Here is a 19,781-nt window from a genome sequence, read left to right on the forward strand (position 1 = left end):
TTATCCGTGTATTAATGTTTTAACAGCTTCTGGCGGAAAAAACATCACACGTTGCGTGACTCGGAATTTGGCCGAGCGGAGGTCTGCGTCTGGTCACCGACAAAAAAAAAAAAATAAACCACGGGTAAACCTAGAACCGCGCTCGGCCCATGGCCGCGCGGTTAAAAACAAGAAGATCTGTTAGATCTTATAACCGCGCTTTTAAAATTTAACTGTTTGCTTAGCACTACCGTCGGAACGCAGTGCACATTCCAAAGCAGTCATTGATGATTCTTTTCTCACTGTAGACATCACATTACTTGATCAACACAAACTGTATTATTGCACCATCAGTGGTAGGTAAAGTCTGCATGCGAGCCAAGTGGCCCATCAGGCCGGAGCTTATCCCGGTTTCTGTAGCATGAAGCGACTAGGAATATTTGTACTCCCCCCTGGATGGGATGCTAGTCCATCGCAGGGTTACCCCCAGCATTTAGTTCGCCGGTACCCATTTATACACCTGGGTGGAGAGAGGCACTGTGAGAGTAAAGTGTCTTGCCCAAGAACACAACACAATGTCCCCGGCCAGGGCTCGAACCCGGACCGCTCGATCCGGAGACGAGCGCACTAACCATGAGGCCACCGCGCCTTCCACCATCAGTGGTAGCCGTTGACAAATCTCCGATGATGCAATGGTCTTAATTGCCCCCGCAGGGTTTTGGCCCAGAGGCCAAAACCCGAGGAGGCATCATTGTAGTCCGCGCGTAAATAGAAGAAGTACTTACAGTATGAATATACAGTCAATATTACCGGACGAAATCTCGAGTTGGCTAAAATGAGACCGCAAATAGTCTCGGGAGTTGATGACGTCTCGAGCTTTTGAGCCCGCTTGAGGTTCTGGGAGTTGATGACGTTGGAGGAACCAAGACGTCACTCTCGATGGTTGATTTCATTGGCTGATGGCCATAAGATTTACGACGTTACTGCTGGCGCATGATATAATTGGTTGATAGCCAGAACGCTTTGATTCAATGTAAATACTTGCGTGACCTTTGCGGCATTGAATTGTCATCACGAAGCACATGGTCTGTGGAGGTAAGCAGTATTTGACATCTTATTTGTTATTATTTGCGAAGTAGAATCTTTTCGGTTTTCAGTAAGACTTTTGCAAGAGGCTTTGCAAGATTGGGAGGACGGATGTAAAAGTACTATTGCACAGATTTTATTTGCAGTGACTCGCAGTCACGAATTTCAGCCACACAATCGACAGCGACTGGAAGACTCATATTTGTCAGACACAAATCAGTTCCAACTACGATTTGTTAGACACAAATCACTTCCAACTACGATTTGTCAGACACAAATCACTTCCAGTGACTGACAGACTCGGTCAACGAACGACGATCGAACGAACGACGATCGATCGATCGATCGATTAACGCTCACTCGAGGTTCAAAACAGTTGAGGTTTAGAGCAAAATAACATGCAGTTACATGTAAAAGGACGAAGCCAGTTCTGTACCGAAAAAGTCCATTTTGTATTGCCGTTTACTCATATTTATACCATTTGTTTGTAGAAAAACGAGATAGAGAAGCCAAAGAATTCTCCTGATTGTAGTGATTTCAAGGGAAAAGGTGAGAAATCTCGCTTACATCTTACCTGTAACAGACTCTGAGAAAAATATTTGATCGAATACTTTATCGTTTCATAAGGTGCACATTTGTTCATAATTTTTGCTAAATTACAGTGCTTTAATTCTTACAGATACATCTTTATAGAGAAATATTGAGAGAGAATTGACAGAAAGCGGTCCCAAGCATTTGCCATTCATTGTGTAGAGGTGAGAAAATTTCAGAATGGTTACCCATTTTATGAATTCACTTTTTGAAAAACCTGGAGTTTATTCTTGTGCCGTTGATTGTTTTTTGGAAATTACAAGATATTCGCCTCTTCCATTTTTGGCAAAACTATCTATTCGAAGCGAATTCCTTCAATTGTTGTTCAATAACCTATCACAATGTCGTGAGAACAATCACAACATGAAATCTCTGTCACGCATTCGTGAACCTGTTTGGTTGCATCTTACAGAAAATTGTAGTTCATTTCAAGCTGGAGATTGCAATGCCTGTCTTAGTCAGATATTCGAAGAAAAAACTTTTGGAAACTTAAATTTTGAGGAGGCCAGTCTGTTTGCAACACAGCGGGCATTTGATTCTTATTGTCAGACATGTGAAAAAGATCTGACGTTCAACGGCAGAATTTTTTTAACTTACGTGACACATTCTGGGTTAAAAAAATTTGGTTTTGACGTTTGTTCTTGGCCACTGTATGTTGCAAATGTTCATACACAGCCCGGCAGGTTAATTTGTAAAGACTGCAAATCTCCAACAAATCAACTGAAGATGAAATCTACGGTTAGTTCAAGATTTGTTTTCATCGAATTTTCTCCTGAAATAATATATATAAATATCACCAAGTTCAAAAAAGCGGGGGCAGTTTTAGTGTCAACTATTATTAGTCTAGAACTTTCTTCGGGATATGTATGGGCATGAACGATATGAACGACACGACAATCACACTATTAACAACAGCTTTCTTCTTAAAAAGTCATGATTAAATTTAATTGGTGTTTTCCACGAGTAAAGGGCTACCAAAGTAGTCACACAAGTCATATAATTTAATAATAAAACTCTATCCCGACCGATGTATCGATTTGGTCACTCCAGTGGCCACAAATTAAAAACGTGACAGAAAATTGGCGTTACTTTCGATTCTAACCAAATTTGGACAGGGGGATAATCTCATCATTAGCCAATTACAGGCCATTTTTCACCTCTTCTCGTCATATCCCCCCCTCGGGAAAATTTTGTCAAGTTAGCTAATTTAGATGACTGTCGCCGTCGCCGAAATGTTCATTTGCCCAAAATTGGGGCAAAATCTTTCGGAGATAGGAGTCAGGACATTTGTAAGGATACAGAAAGTAATTTGGGACCAGTTGCTGGCTTCTAAGGCTGAATTTATCCAGAAGTAAGCTTTATTTTCGTTTTCGTGCCGAAAGCCACGCGGTGAAATATTATCGGCTTGTTATGCCCTCGTGTTCTGTTTTTTCTCTTGGCCTTTTTTGTAGCCCGCGAAGGCCATTCTTTCGTCTAAATCAGTTGAAAAAAGGTCGAAAAAGATGTTCCCATTCAAGTTTAAGCTCTGAGGCGATAATTCTGGAGTTTTTTGGCGGAAACGTCGGCTTTGTTATGTTCGTGTCTTTCGGTTGCTATGGGCGACCGTGGCTTCCTTTGTTAGGTCAAGTCTGGGAAGTGAGGTGAGAAAAAAAATTCTAATTAATTCTGGTTTTGTTCGATTTCGCTGAAATTTTAACACTATAAAGCTGGATTGTTAAGGAATAGATTTACCGTCTGCCGATGTGTGGTAGCTATTAACGCTAAAGTAATATATCGCTTCGAAGTGTGGGTTTTGAAGAGATTTTTTTGCAACGTGTGGGTTCGGCGTGATTTTATAATCGGAGGTTTTTGTTGACCCCGAAGGAAAAAATATCCGGAAAAGGTCATTTCATCGACGATTCAAACGAATATAAATATGTATATGTTCCGAGTTAAATTCTGGTGAAAAAATGTAATTTTTGACGAGCGCTGGGTTTTTAATTTTTCCCGCGAAAGTCAGGACCTGAGATGAGTTAAATTAACAACAGCTTTCTTTCTTAAAACTCACGATTAAATTTAATTGTTTTTTCCCTTGAGTAAAGGGCTAGCAAAGAAGTCACACGAGTCACATAATTCAAAAATTGCGTGATCCACGGCTATCTTTAGTATGGTGGTTATTTCTCTACCAATGACATAATCCCTTGCGTGTTCTGGCAAGCTCTTTGTTGGCTTGCAAATATCTAATTTTCCTTCCGATTTATGACCTCGCTGTGATGAAACAGCCAAAGAATTTCCATCATTTGCGTAAAACCACAAGAAATACTCGCAAAATTGCAAATAAATTAATAACCGTCGCTTCTGGCGAAATAAACTTGCAAAGTAAACACGATCTTATTTGTCACCTATCGAAAGTGAAAGCTGCAACTTCAACGCATTCCATGGCTGACGTACTACCATTTTTAGCGTATTTATTATTCCGTTTGAATTCAACGCTTCGATAAAACCAAAAGAAGATATATTTTACCCACAACAAAGAAAACAATATCCGTAAAATTGTCCGTGTATTAATGTTTTAGCAGCTTTTAGCGAATAAACATCACACGTTGCGTGACTCAAAATTTGGCTGAGAGGAAGTTTGGGTCTGGTTACCAACAAAAAAAACAAGAAGATCTGTTAGATCTTATAACCGCGCTTTTAAAATTTTACTGTTTTCTTAGCACTACAGTGGCAATTCAGTGCACATTCCAGAGCAGTCCTTGATGATTTATTGATTACTGTAGACACCACATCACTTGATCAACACAAACTGTATTATTGCACCATCAGTCGTACTCGTAGCAATTGTGAAATCTCCGATGACGTAATGTTTTTAATCTGGAACTTTTTTCGGGATATGCATGGGCATGAACGATAGGAACGCCACAATAATAACACTATTAAAAGTCATGATTAAATTTAATTGGTTTTTCAATGAGTAAAGGGCTAGGAAAGTAGTCACACGAGTCACATAATTCAGGAATTACGTTATTCACGGCTATCTTTAGTACGGTGGTTATTTCCATACCAATGACGTAATCCTTGCATGTTCAGTCTAACATGTTCTTTGCTTGGCTTGCAAATATTTAATTTTCCTTCCGATCTATGAACTCGCTGGGATTAAACCATCGCGCAGAATTCTATTGTCTTTCGCGACATATACTTGCAGTGCTCAGTTTTTCAATGCGTGGAATAATAAATGGTGGATATTACACGGTGGGGAAAAGATATGAATTTTATGTTCTCGTGGCAAGACCATAAAATTCATATCTTCGAGCCAACGTGTAATGTTCTTTTTATTATATGGAGAAACCAATTCAACAAAAGCAAAAGTAGGAATCGTGACGTCATTGAACGATACGACAGTCACAAAGGTGACATACGGAAAATACGCCACTCGGGTCCCGGATAAAGTGGCGTATGGAATCTACGAGTCGTTTAGTTCCCACTAAAACACTCTTCGCCATATAATAATTACAAATATTAGCTGTCGGAATTCCGACTGCTCTTGTCAATGAATCGGCGGCTGTCAATCAAGCGGTCTAATGTGTGAAGTAAATTCCAAGGTGTAATAGGCTAACAAAAGCGCTCTAATTTCAAGGCGGCCTGCGCTCTTCACAAAGACTTTTGTCAACAAAGTCGTGTGCAGCGACATGTCACACTCGAAATGGTTTGAGCGCGGGAACCAAAAGTTCTCCCACAAAAAATTCTTCTTCCAAAACGTTGCCAAATGGAAAGAACGGTGCGAAAAAAAGTTTCTTCTACTTTGTCGTTGTCCTCTTTTACTCGATCGGTCAAAGCAGTTCATCAGACGTAGTCTTTTACTCGATCGGTTTACGTTGTCTGTCGTTGATCGAGGACTTAAAAGGCAACACAGGTCTTTATCTATTCGAAAGATGAAGGGGAAAATAAATGACATTTCTATTTGAAATCCAGAGCCGAACAAAAAAGCAAAGGCACGCGGCGCGTCTTACGCCTGAGTGAGCATTGTTGTCCATTGCATGTGTGAGATAATTATTCAAAATTGGAACCGTTTTAATTGATGAAAACATTTAAAAGGCCCAGGTTCGAGTATTCAGTTGTTAGAATCCTGTTTGGAGTAAGATGTCAAAGCGAAAAGAGCTCCCGATCAACGCGCTGCATTTCTTGCACAGATGACATGCTAAAAATTCGTTTATTGCAACTCGTGCACAGCGTTACTTTAAATACGATGGCCGGTTAAGTGATAGATTTTATCACCTCTCAATTTCAATGCCTTATAGCGTCGGCGTGTGTCCTATTGTTTTTGGAGGCGGAGCTTGGCATATATTAATATTCTACCGGGTAATTCAAAAGAGTTTCGCTCTATTGTTTTTCTAGTCTCCGAGGCGAACGAAGGCTGAAAGATCGTTACTAGTGTTCGAAAGTTGGCAGAACGACCACTTCGAAACATTATTTTCCGTTAAAACTTGGCATAAAGCTTCCTTTAACAACATACATTCAAAGCCCTATGATAACCGTTAAGAAGGGCACTTTAAAGGAGTAAAATTCTTCCCCCAAATATCTCCTCATATAATATTTTCCCTCAAATGGACCAAATTCAGGAAAAGAAAACGACTAAATCCACTTTTCGTAACATTTCAAAAAATGTCTTCTTTATTCCATCAATGTCTCATCTACAAAAGCCCTATGATAACCACTACGAAACACAACTATGAAGCACGTAAACTCTGAACAAGTATGCGTAGTCGGCCATTTTCTGGTCATTTTCTTTACTGTTTAACCATCCGCAGCCTAATTAATAATTAAATTTCGCGCGCACTCTGCATTTAAGTCCCGGATGTGTCGCGGCATTCTCGCGATGAGCCAAACAATTTACTTCATTTGCCTAAAACCACAAGAAATACAAGCAAAACTGCAAATAAATTAATGATCGTCGCTTCTGCCGAAATAAACTTGCAAAGTAAACACCATCCTATTTGTCACCTAGGGAAAGAAAAAGCTGCAACGTTAGCCCATTCCGTGGCTGACGTTAGCGCGTTTATTATTCCCTTTGAATCCAACGCTTCGATAAGACCAAAGGAAAATGTATTTTACCCACAGCAAAGAAAACAATATCCTTAAAATTGTCCGTGTATTAATGTTTTAAAAGCTTTAGGCGAACAAACATCACACGTTGCGTGACTCGAAATTTGGCCGAGCGGAGGTCTGCGTCTGGTCACCGACAAAAAAAAAAGCAAGGAGATCTGTTAGATCTTATAACTGCGCTTTTTAAAATTTAACTGTTTGCTTAGCACTACAGTCGGAACGCAGTGCACATTCCAAAGCAGTCCTTGATGATTCTTTTGCTACTGTGGACATCACACCACTTGATCAACACAAACTGTACTATTGCACGATCAGTCGTAGCCGTTGTGAAATGTCCGATGACGTAATGGTCTTAATCTGGAACTTTCTTCGGGATATATATCGGCATGAACGATATGAAGGATATGAACGATTCGATAACAACACTATTAACAATTGCTTTCTTTCTTAAAAGTCATGATGAAATTTCATTGGTGTTTCGACGAGTACAAGGCTGGAAAACTAGTCACACCAGTCACATAATTTAGGACCTCCGTTATTCACCGCTATTTTTAGTACGGTGGTTATTTCCCTACCAATGACGTAATTCTTGCATGATCTAACATGTTCTTTGCTTGGCTTGAAAATATATAATTTTCCTTCTGATCACCGAACTTGCTGCAATGACACAGCCAAAGAATTTATTTCATTGGCCTAAAACCACAAGAAATGCTCGAAAAATTGCAAATAAATTAATGACCGTCGCTTCTGCCGAAATAAACTTGCAACGTAAACACGATTTTATTTGTCACGTAGCGAAAGTGAAAGTGAAAGCTGCAACGTCAGCGCATTCCATGGCTCACGTAATACCTTCTTTTTAGCGTATTTATTATTATTTCCCTTCGAATCAAACGCTTCGATAAAACCGAAAGAAAATGTATTTAACCCAATAACAATATCCCTAACATTGTCCTTGTATTAATGTTTCAACAGCTTTTGGCGAGTAAACATCACAGGTTTCGTCATTCAAAATTTGGCCGAGTGGAAGTTTGGGTCTGGTCACCGACAAAACTAAAAAAAACAAGATCTGTTAGATCTTATAACCGCGCTTTTAAAATTTAACTGTTTTGGTAGCGCTACAGTTGCAATGCAGTGCACATTCTAAAGCAGTCCTTGATGATTTTTTTCTCACTGTAGACATCACATCACTTGATCAACACAAACTCTATTATTGCACCATCAGTCGTAGCCGTTTCTCCCATAAAGTAATGGTCTTAATTTGGAACTTTCTTCGCGATATGTATGGGCATGAAGATACGAACACTAAACTCTATCCCGACCGTAGATTAAAAACGTGACAGAAGATTGGCGTTACTTTCGATTCTCACCAAATTTGGACAATGGGATGATCTCATCATTAGCCAATTACAGGCCGTTTTTCAGCTCTTTTGGCCATATCCCCACCTCGGGAAAATTTTGTCAAGTTAGCTAATTTAGTATGCAAGCCACCGGAATGGCGGTCGCCGTCGGCGAAATGTTTAGTTGCTGAAAATTGAGGCAAAATGTTTTGGAGATGGAAGTCAGGACATTTGTAAGGATACAGAAAGTAATTTGGGACCAGTTGCTGGTTTCTAAGGCTGAATTTATCCACAAGTAAGCTGTATTTTCGTTTTCGTGCGGAAAGCCACGCGGTGAAATATTATCGGCTTGTTATGCCCTTTTTTAGCGTATTTATTATTCCGTTTGAATTCAACGCCTCGATAAAACCAAAAGAAGATATATTTTACTCACAACAAAGAAAACAATATCCGTAAAATTTTGCGTGTATTAATGTTTTAGCAGCGTTTAACGAATAAATATCACACGTTGCGTGACTCAAGATTTGGGCGAGAGGAAGTTTGGGTCTGGTCACCGACAAAAAAAAAAATAATAAACCGTGGGTAGATTATGAACCGCGCTCGGGCCATGGCCGCGCGGTTAATAAAAAATTTTAAAAAAATAATAATAAACCACGGGTAAACCATGAGCCGCGCTCGGGCCATGGCCGCGCGGTTAATTAGCACTCAAACATTCTGTCAAAAATGGCTTTCGCCAAAACTTGGAGACAATAAAAGGTCATCTAAACTCTTCGAAAGGTCTTTTGTGTGTTATTAGGGACCTTTAGATACCCTGGACGCGGCTTAGGACAACGGCAACCGGAAGTAAATTCCCAAGGTCTTCAATTTAATTTGCATAAATGTCACGCCACTTGACGGCCTCCAACTCAGTTGTGGTGGCGATGAAGTTGAGTTTGGCGGCCTGCCAGAAAGGTTAGTTATTTTCCGACTTTTTCCCTTAAAATAACATGTTTTGCACAAAATTTGTAAACATTATTATAAAGAAATAGATTCATAAACTGCTTGGTTCAATTTTGTTTTCATAATTCAATTTTAGCGAGCTTATAGAAGGAAATGTGAGCGTCAAGTCTTCAATAAGGAATCCAAAAAGCAGGTAAATTGGGGGAAATTTACTCACACAGAGTATTGCTTGATTTCTTATTTCACCTTGATTTATATCGTGTTAAACTAATCTGTGGTAGGTTAGGACCGCTCTAGAAAATGATTTTGCATTACTTGTAAAAAAAATGTGTGGATTTTTAATAGAAATCATCATCTTTCATCGACTCGTGTTTTACGATTGTTTTAGTGAAAATTCCTCCAACGGACGGTTTGATTGAAATTCTACTTTATTTTCCTTTAGTATGGCAATGGAATGGACAAACAACCACGACATTGCTCTTGCTCGGGAGGTTTTTGTTATTGTAACCGTATCGTTACAAGGCGAGGGCAGTTGACAGAGGAAGAGTGTGGGAAACAATAGCCGACAACCTCAATCCGCACGCTACAATGAGGTTTCTTGTCACAAAGAAATCGGTAAGGGAGCGTCCTAAACTTGTACTGGACAAGTATCGTGCAAGAATGCAGAAGGAACGGAGAGATAGCGGAGTGGAAGTAGAGGAAACAGAGCTGGACCGAGCGCTCGAGGAGATCAACGAGAAGTGTGAAGCAGCTGAAGAAGAAGATATCTTATTGCTGAGTAACAAGAAAAAGACAGACGAAGACAGGGCGATGGGAGAGGAGGTCCGAAAGAACGCGTGCGAAAAGCTGAGTGAAACGATGAAACGGAAAGAAGGTGAGGGTTCGTCAGAGCCAAAGAGGAAGAGATCAAGAAAGGGTGGAAATGATACAATAGAGTTTTTTGGGGAAAAAGGAAACATTAATATGGCAATGAAACAAGAAGATCAGAAAGCGAGAAGGGAGCAGTACGAGCGGCAAACAAGGCTTTATGAGCTAGCACTTGCTAATCAACAACAGCAGCAACAACAGAGCAATCAACTTATGAGTCTGATGATTGGCCTCATGCAAAAAATTGCAGAAGAAAAAGACGTTTAATGTTGACGAGGAAGCATTCCAGAGATATACTTTAATGTTTACTTCAGATTACTTGTTTCTACTAAGTTGAGTTAGTTCTACACTTATATATATCCATGTGATCATGTCACGTCTTGAAGTTACGAGAACTTGTTAAATTTAAAAGGCCTGATAGCATTCTGAAATTGAAATCCATTTTGTGTTCTTTGTTATTTACATGTATGGTAACAGCAATAAAGGCCATTAATTGTTCTTTCATTGAGGTAGTTTCTGTATAATTAACTCGCAAAACTACTTTGTGAACATTGCCATCATAACCTAGTGCATTTTTATGCAAAATACTCCTGTAGTGTGGGTGGTTGTAGAACAAAAAACTCTGTGGTGAAATTACCATATAAACAGGTAAGAGCATTTTTTTAACACAGCACATACTATGTAAAGTTTCCCAATGTCACCTAGCCCAATCTTCAGGTTTTTCTTAAAATCATTAAATTTGAAGTAATAACTATATCACCAAAGAGCCACACCACACAACTCCTTACTGAGCTCATTGAAGAATTAAATGCCCGTATCTGTGGGGTGAGAACTACATTTCTCAAAGTGGCTTGAAGTTGTACCCTTAGGGGGTATGCAGGGTCCCCATATATGCAGATAGGATGAGCTGCTGGAGAACGTACATACCGCTGTAGCTCCTGAAGCAGTCCAGAATCACCCAACATGCTCGCATCATGCTTCTTGCCTTCTGAAATTCACAACAGTGAAAAGCTTTGAGTTTTAACAAGACTCTTAAGGTATTCGTTATTATTGGTTAAAATATACTACCCACCTACAAGTCTATACATATTTGCTATGATACCATTAGATAGCGCCACAGACTGAAATTTGAGGGCATGCACGCTTTTATCTCTATTTTAGACGACTCTGATTTTCATCTGGTCGTGCGATTGGCCTAACTGTACCGTCCACAAATCCAAAACAATTGTCAAGGGCTGCACCTTTTGCGTACACAGCATCTGCATAAATTTGTAGACGTGCTGGACTGAGAAGGTCCTGATTCCATTGCTTGATTCTCCATCCATGGGTGTCATAGATAAAATCAACTACCTTGTTGGTCACCATACTCAACACGGGGGCTGGTCTGCCAAATCTTGGTATCATATCCGAGTATCTGCAAGGGTATGAAAGCCTTCGAAGTAGCATAGACAGCTTCCATACCCTCACAAACGGAGTCCTGGTTACATACGAAAGCAGCAGGTATTTGCAAACACTCTGGTAAATGCGGTAGGTCGTGTTTATTCACACGGAACTCCGCTAGACACTCTGAATCTGCCATTTCTTCAAGGTCAAATCTTTCGTACTCTTTGTACGGTAATTCTAAGTTCTCTGAAAAGCTGCAGTCATAGAGGAGCACGAATTCTTCGTTAGAAATGATGTCGGCCAAATAGGCTCCTCCTAAAAGCTCTCGGGTTTTCTTAAACGACGTCATAACAGAAAAACCTCCTGATTCTCTGACTGAACCTGTTGTTATGACTTCTTTTGGCCACCGCTTGCACAACGTAAATCTTAAGGTTTCTTTTCCCTGCGCAAAGGTGGCGGTTACTACCCATGCCCTCTCGGACATGACCGCGTTCTTCAAGGGCGCCGCGTCTAGCATCTTAAGGTCCCTATTGCAGTATCCATGTTAAATTCAAAATCACTGTATGTGGTCATGTCAGCCACCGGTAACTGTACCCAAAGGGCACAACTAGAAACTGTTGCGAAACAAATTTGGTGGTCAGTGCTGCAATGAATGAATTTTACTGTTATCCAAAAACTGTTCTTCTCTAAGGGTAAAATTGGCCTCGTAGTTTTCCCAGTAAGAAACTGGAAAATATCTTTAACACTCACAGGGCTGTCGGTAGACTCATTGTCCCCTGTACAATAAGACAAAATATAAAAAGCTATCAATACTAGTTTATACTAACAATTAGCAACAAATTTGTCAGTACTGGTTTATGATAGGTCTCTTTTCACGCTCTAGATTATGAGTGAAACACAAAATGAGATATACTAACTCCAGGAGAGGGAAATTACCCCCTATAAATATTGCAGCTGTGGTTGTTGAATATTTTTAAATTAGGTTTACGGACAATATATTTCCCTACGCCTTACCCTGGGTTTTTTGAAAATTTCTAAAAAATTTATGAAACCCTGGCAAAACGTCAAAATTCAATATCTTATAGATAATGGATTGAATTTTATGATTTTTAGGTTATTTTTGATTGGTTCCTGCTCTGTTTTCTAATTTCTGCGTTCAAAAATTTTCGAGTAGGGAAATCAACAAGAAAAGTCTAATTCGCGGGAAAAACTCTAAAATGAAAAATTCTTTCGTACCCTGGTAATGCGCATTTTTGACCACACACACATGGGTCGTCGACCTCTTACCCTCGCCTCGAAAAATCGAATTTTCAATGTTTTCGTGAAAAACGCCTTAACATCTATGATATGAACTAGGTTTCAGAGCTCTTGAAACACTTCATTTTTGGGGGGGTTGAGTTCAGGGTAAGAGCTGTAACTTAGAAAGAATAAAACGGTGAGACTAGAAAAAAAAACAGCAAATAATGGAGTGATAGTTACACTATCTGTCCAAATTTGGGTAAAAATATTAAAACGCGTTGAAGGGAAAAATGTTTGAACCTTAACGATAGGGTTTTTGGTCGAGTAGGGAAATCAACAACGCCCAACTTGATCTAATATAAAGCGTTGGTTTTATTGGTTTTAATTCCGTAGAAATAGCAGTATTAGTAGAATATATGACGGTTTACACGTTGATACTGTTTTCCAGGCTTACCCTTTTATTATTTTTGAGTTTTTACGCCTTAACTGCCTGACGGGAAGGAAAATCATCAACAAATCCCGAAATTTGAAAAACAGCCAAAAACATCGAAAATTCAAATGTACTCTCATGAGACTCAAGAAATCTGTTTGAAGCGCTAAATAAAACACTTTTGGGAAAAAGGCAGATCATTTTATTGCAATTAAAAGTAAAATTACAATAGTAAAAAAAAAGGGTACTTTTATGTTTCAAGACGCCATAAATTCAAAAATATATAATGAGATGTCCAACTACCTCCTGAGATTAATAATCATGACCTGCCAAATATGATCCACATGTTTGGCATAAAAGCGAATAATATTGTTTGACATATCATCGAAATGGTGAGTTTATGCAAACAAGGTTTAGAGTTTTAACACCGGTTTCAAAAAGAAGTCTAAATCAATGTTATTTGAAAATATTGATTTTAACACCTAATAGTGTTCTAGTATACTAACATTTGGCATAAGTTTCAATTTTTGAAACCCATGTCTCACAGATTTATTATGTTGCAAACTTTTGACTTTTCAAAAAACAGGTTTTTCTTTAAAAAGTTGGTCTCAAACTTTTAAAGGCTGTAGCGCCTCAATATTTTCATTTAATTCACCAAATTTTTTACAGGTAATTAAGCCTTTATGTTTTTAGAATATACTGAAAAATCGTGTAATTTTTATGTAAACACAACGAAGATATTGCACTTGAAAAATTAACAAAACTTACCAAAATGGAGACGCGTAGGGAAATCAACTTGCCTTTTTATTTAAAATCAACAACCTTCTGATGTATAAATACTAGTATAATGTATAGAGTATAAAACATAGATTACATATATTATCCAAAACCGTGTTACCCGAGCATTTTAATAGCCTTTATGGTTAATTTTCTCTGGCGGGTAGGGAAATCAACAACAATGTTGACTTAAAAAAATACATTATAATTTGTCTGTAATAACTTGTTTACAACTTCCCTTCAGGCATAACATAGATTGATAGTTAAATATTAACATCACGAGGTAACTCAAGAGATCCTTTCATTCGAAACAAAATAACAAAGATTGAATCCGGTCTAAAAGTGGAGATGTACTAAAATCAAAAACGGATTGTTCATTTTTCCTAATTTAAGAGCGTTTTTTGACCCTAGGATAAGGAACGTAGGAAACTCAACGACACAGTTTTTTTTCGGGTGGGGGAGATTCAAAATAATTTTATTAAACAATTAGAAAGGCTAATGTTTTTTAAATAGAATAAATATCATATGCATACCAAAACATCTACCTTACAGAGTAAATTGAGGGATTTTTTTGCTAGAGGGTAAAGTAGGTATAGTTGATAGCTCGCAATCAAATTCACATGAATAATCAGCATTTAGTAAGTTATGAGTGCATTAAAAACGTAGCACTGTAATTGATAACTAATCATGCCAAATTTCAAATTGCTAGCTTGTTATTGAAATCTTTTATAAATTTTCAAAATCAGCAAATGTTTGGTCACACTTTGACACGGGCCTTCTATTGGTGAGTACACGCTTTTTTGGTCCGTCACTTTTGTTGTTTGGCAGCCTTAAAACACTGCGCAAAAGCGAAAGAACTGTCAGAAAAGGTGTGTGAGGAACTAGAGGAACTTCCTGGCACATAAAACACAATCGCTTTTCCGTAGGCCTTGGTTAAAGTTTAAGGATGCACTGCTGACCATCATGTTGTTAAAGGACCTTGTTATTAAAACTTGAGACACTTTATTGATGTTTTGATGTTATATTGGGCTTGCTGATGTTGTAGGGAACCGTTTGGTGTTGCTTTTGTCGAAGCCGGTTCCTTTGTTAATTATTTATGACGTTATTTGTGTCGAAACTTAACACCTTAATAACTTTGCAAGATTTTGACCATTTTAGTTCTAAACTAAGTAAAAGAAAGCCTTTTGGAGACTCAAAATCTCCAAATGTGGTAAACAAGAGTTTTAAGGTGGGAAACAAATATATTGGTTATTGTCAGAAAAAAATTATAAAATGAAAAATACGCATTCGTTGTACTTACTTCTAACGCAATATGAAAGAAATTACAACTTCAAACGTATGATTAATGGTTTCTGTAACATCTTGAATTCGAATCTGCGTGTTTGGGATAATTTGGAGGTATGGGGCAAAAATCGACCGTTTTTGTACGATCTTATTTAGACGCATAGTTTTATCTCTTTACCACATATAAAATCTACACTGAGTTTTTGAGGCTATTTAAGGTTATGAAGCAAAAATCAATAGCTCTTGCTCAATTTTATATAAATGTATAGTTTCGCGTCTTTGCAGCATCAATAACCTTAAACCTGTGTATGTAATTTTGGAGTTTTTTGGAGTTATGAAGAATTTTGGTGTTATGAAGAAAACATCTAAATTTCTCGTCCGATTTTACTGAAACGTGTGGTTTCACGTCTCTGGATTCTAAAACTGGGTTGCCAAGGCAATTGAAAGTTATCAGGCGAAAATTGAAATTTCTTGTTCACTTTTATTCAAATCTATAGTTTTGCGTCTTTGCAGGGTGTGGACTTAAAAACTGAGTTTTCAAGGGAATTTAAGGTTATCAAGAAAAAAAACGTTATTTCTTGTTCAATTTCACTAGGATGTATAGTTTCGCGTCTTTACAGCATATGAAATGTAAACCTGTAATTCCGAGGCAATTTGGAGTTATGCTGCGAAAATCAACATTTACCGTGCGATTTTACTTAAACGTATGGTTTCAGGTCTTTTACCGCAAATAGTATGTAAAGCCATGTTTTGGATGCATTTTGGACTTATGCAGCAAAAATCGACAGTTGTCGTACGACTTTGCTCAAACGTATAGTTTCAGGTCTTTACTGCATACGGATTCTAAAACTGTGTTTTTGAGGCAATTTAAAGTGATGACGTAAAAATCGTATAGTAAGTATAGTTTCATCTGGAGTCTAGAACTGTGTTTTTGAGACAATTTCGAGGTATGAGGCGAAAATCGACATTTCCTTTTCGATTTCACTCAAATTTATAGTATCACAGCTATACAGTATAAGGAATCTAAAACTGTGTTTTTTTTAGACGATTTAAAGTTATTAAAGGAAAATCTAGATTTCTCGTGCGATTTTACTCAAATATATAGTTTCGCGTCTGTAGAAGCCGACAAAGATGACAACTACAGAACACGTTATGGGCGTGTAATCAGACGTCCCAAGAGACTGTAGAACATGTAAACCGCCACGATGTTCTGTTGATGGGTGTGGAAGAATAAATCATCAGTTTCTACACATCTCTCAGAAGTCAAAACCAAGGACATTCAGTCACTCTGTGGGTTTAAGACTACAAATAAGCAAAATCTGTTGCCAAGTGCCAGTGCAAGATTGCTATATGGGGATAAGGAATGTGCAGTCGAAGTTCTTCTGGACAGTAGAGCACCAGAGACTTTCCTAACAACAGCTCTCAATGATCTTAAGATAAAACTTTATAGATCGCCTGCCACTATGACCATTAAGGTACTTGGGGGTCAGGAACAGCGAAAGAAGATGAACCGAGTTAAGTTCAAATTAGCTTCCTTCAACTCGAGTAATGATCATCATGCCGTTTCGATTAATGGCTGAATCATGAAAAGTATATGTCCTCCACTCGCAGCAGTGGAATTTGACGTCAAAAGATGCAAGCATCTAAAGAACGTGCAACTTGCAGACACATTTCCAAGAGCAGCTGCATCGGTTAATCTGTTGGTTGGAGCCGATCAATACTACAAGTTGCTTCAAGGAGATGTACGAAAAGGGCGTCCAGGAACACTGGTTGCAACTAATTTCAAGACTTGGTTGGCTTTTGACTGGTGCCTTCTCTGCGTATAAGAAGAGTGAAGACATGAGAGCCATGCTCACTGTAACGAAGATCGACAGTTCCGATGATCAATTAAAACGTCTCTGGGAACTACACGCTAGTGGAATCGCAAATTATCAGGAGCATCAAAGAAACGCCGAAGAGGAGAATGCAGTTAATTAGTTTAACATTTCCTGTCGTTTTGATGGTGAGCGGTATGAAGTTGGTCTTCCTTGGAAGAAAGATCATCTACCTCTCGTTGACAACTATTGGCAAAAACGTATCAAAGACTTGTCTCCACTGGAAGAAGGTTGTGAAATGATTTAGAGAAAGCGAAAATGTATTGTGAAGCAGTAAGCCAATATTGTGTATTCCAAGGAGATAGAGCTACCACGAAGCGTAGAGTCGTGTCGATAGCAGCGCTAAAACGTATTATGCGCAGTCCCTCAACTTCTCTCTTCCCAAGGGTGCAAAACTTCAGCAAGATCTACGACATATTCTTATTAGATTCCGATGCTATCGGATCGGCAGACATCAAGACAATGTTTCTTCTGACCAAGCTCAAAGCTCACGATTAGAACAGTCAAAGATTCCTGTGGAGAGATATGCACACTCATCGCACACCGGACGTTTATTGCTCGACCCGAGTGACATTTGGAGATGCCCCTTCTCCTTTCCTCTCCGTTGCTACTTAAACAAAAGCATGCAAAAGAACACGAGGAAGGCAATCCTACGGCACCTAAGGAAGTGAGTAAGAACGTTTACGTCGACGATGTACTTACTGGTGCCCCGCAAGATGACAGTGCAGTAAAGCTAAGAAATGAACTTTGCAATCTCCTTTGAAAATAGATATTTTTAATTGCCAAAATGGGCATCGAACTCTCAAAAGGTTACGAAAACCAGGCCTCTTTGTGACACAGCACCAATTCTTCTGCCGACTACTGAGCCGAAAAAAATGTCAGACTCATTGAAAGGACTGGGTATTTTCTGGAACACAAAAACTGATGTCATGTCGTTTACAAACGCTTCCAGTATCTTGACAGACAAGGACCCTAAGACAAGGAAAAGTTTGATTAGTTTGTGCTCGAGAGTCTTCAATCCCATGGGTTTGATGACTCCATTTCTGATAATTCCAAAGTCGTTGTATCAAGAATTGTGGACTTGACGTCTAGATTGGGATCAGCCACTAAACTTGGACATCGCGAATTCTTGGGTACCCTGGAAACAGCAAGTAGCAAACGTTGACCAAATCAAAGTTTAAGCATGGTTACTACGAAATCTATCTTCACTTGACAAAGTTGAGCTGCATGGGTTTCGTTACGTCAGCGAAAGAGCTTATGGTAGAGCGGTCTGCATTTTTGCTGAGGATCAGGCTGGCAAAAATATCTGCAACCTAGTTATGGCCAAGTCAAGGGTAGCACCGGTGAAAGGAATCAGTATGCCAAGACCGGAGCTTTCTCCAGCATACATCACAGCTAAGCTGCTTGACTATAACATTCAAGCTCTCCCAATTGTGGTGCACGCAGTGTATGGTTGGTCAGATAGTCAGATTACACTTGCGTGGATCAGAAAACCAAGTTCTAATTGGAAAATATTCGTTACAAACAGAGTTCAAGATATTCACCAACGAGTACCACCAAACATATGGAGGTTTTGTCCGGGAAGTCAAAATCCTGCAGAACTGGTCACAAGGGGAATTCCTGCATCTAAACTCGGAAACTGTAAGCCGTGGTGGAAAGGTCCACAGTGGTTACAACAGCTCCGCAGTCACTAGCCTGTTAGTGAGGTGCTGAAAGCAATTCCAGAGCAGTGTGTTACTGAAGCAAAGAACGAATCTGTTGGCATGAATGACACTGTTTGTCTATAAGCGGTTCAAGAAAGCATTCCCGCACTGGCATTAAGATATGTTACCTGGCAACGTTTGGTACGAGTGACTACATGCATCCCAAAGTGGTCACGTTTACGTAAGGAGCCAAAAAAAGGGATGCTGTCTGTTAAGGAATTAAAGGAATCTGAATTCACTTGGTTGAGAAACAGACAAAGAGTTCCTTTCCTCTTAGTATTTAAGCAACTCTGTACCAAGGGACAACTGAATCAGAAGAGGCGCATCGTTAAGTTGGATCCGCAATTTCATTAAACCAAGAAGCTACTTGTGGTTGGTGGACGTCTTCAGTTTGTACAGATTCCAGAAAAAGCCAACCATCAAATCATAGTACCTTATGGCAACCCAGTTATAGAAAAATTGATCATACACGTTCATGTCAAAGCTTGCCATGCGGGTCCAGAGACGAATCTAGCCATTCTCCGTCAACGCTTCTGGCTCACGCAAAAGCGAGTTTTGAGAAAATGTCTCACGTGTAAACGTTAGCACACACAGCCTGTTCAACAGAAAATGGCACCGTTACCAGACAAAAGAGTACAGATGGCACCACCATTTACGAACATTGGAATGGACTTTACAGGTCCACTGTATGTTAAAGTAAAAGGAAGTTCCGAGCCAACTACGTCAACGGCCTCTGTAAGCAATTTTATCTGCAAAGATACTCTTCCAGTTCATTTGGAATTGTTGAAAAGTATGACTGCATAAGATTTTCTGGAAGACTTTTGTTGTAGGGCTAATCGACGTGGGATGGGAAAAGTGATCCATTCAGACAACGAGACCAAATTTCATAAAGCAGAAAAGGTGTTCAAGGTGTCAACTCTAAGAATGCGGTTGACGAAGATAGATCCAACTGTCGTTAAAAACAAATTAACCAATCAAGGTGTACGCTGGAAATTTACAACGGAGAGAGCCCGTCATCGTGGAAGTCATTGGGAGAGAGTCTCCCGACAGCTCAAAGAACGACTCTGGAAGGTGTTGGGGAAAGTTTTTCCCAGCTACATCGAAATGATGCTTGTCATGACAGACACAGAAGTCATTATTAACTCCCGTCCTCTGACTTACGTTGGTGATGATATACGTGGTGGGCGAATCGTTACCGCAGCCTTATCAG

General features: G+C 39.2%; 2 protein-coding genes and 1 pseudogene across 2 annotated transcripts; 2 read left to right on the forward strand and 1 right to left on the reverse strand.

Moving 5' to 3' along the window:
* The first annotated feature begins 1 nt into the window (after nt 1).
* On the forward strand, nt 2-10,234 carry LOC145497998 (uncharacterized). Its single transcript, XM_081477870.1, is given in 3 exon segments — nt 2-1,614; nt 1,745-9,508; nt 9,510-10,234. Coding segments are annotated over 2 exon segments (690 nt in total). The 5' UTR covers nt 2-1,614; nt 1,745-9,457; the 3' UTR covers nt 10,149-10,234.
* LOC145498030 (uncharacterized) lies at nt 6,683-13,357 on the reverse strand (annotated as a pseudogene).
* Nucleotides 13,358-18,187: 4,830 nt separating this feature from the next.
* LOC145498546 (uncharacterized) lies at nt 18,188-18,562 on the forward strand. The gene has a single exon (XM_081478453.1). The coding sequence runs from the start codon at nt 18,188-18,190 to the stop codon at nt 18,560-18,562; it is 375 nt and encodes a 124-aa protein (XP_081334579.1).
* The last annotated feature ends 1,219 nt before the right edge of the window (nt 18,563-19,781 follow it).

The sequence above is a fragment of the Orbicella franksi genome, chromosome 9 (assembly GCF_964199315.1).
Source record: "Orbicella franksi chromosome 9, jaOrbFran1.1, whole genome shotgun sequence".
Lineage (NCBI taxonomy): Eukaryota > Metazoa > Cnidaria > Anthozoa > Scleractinia > Merulinidae > Orbicella > Orbicella franksi.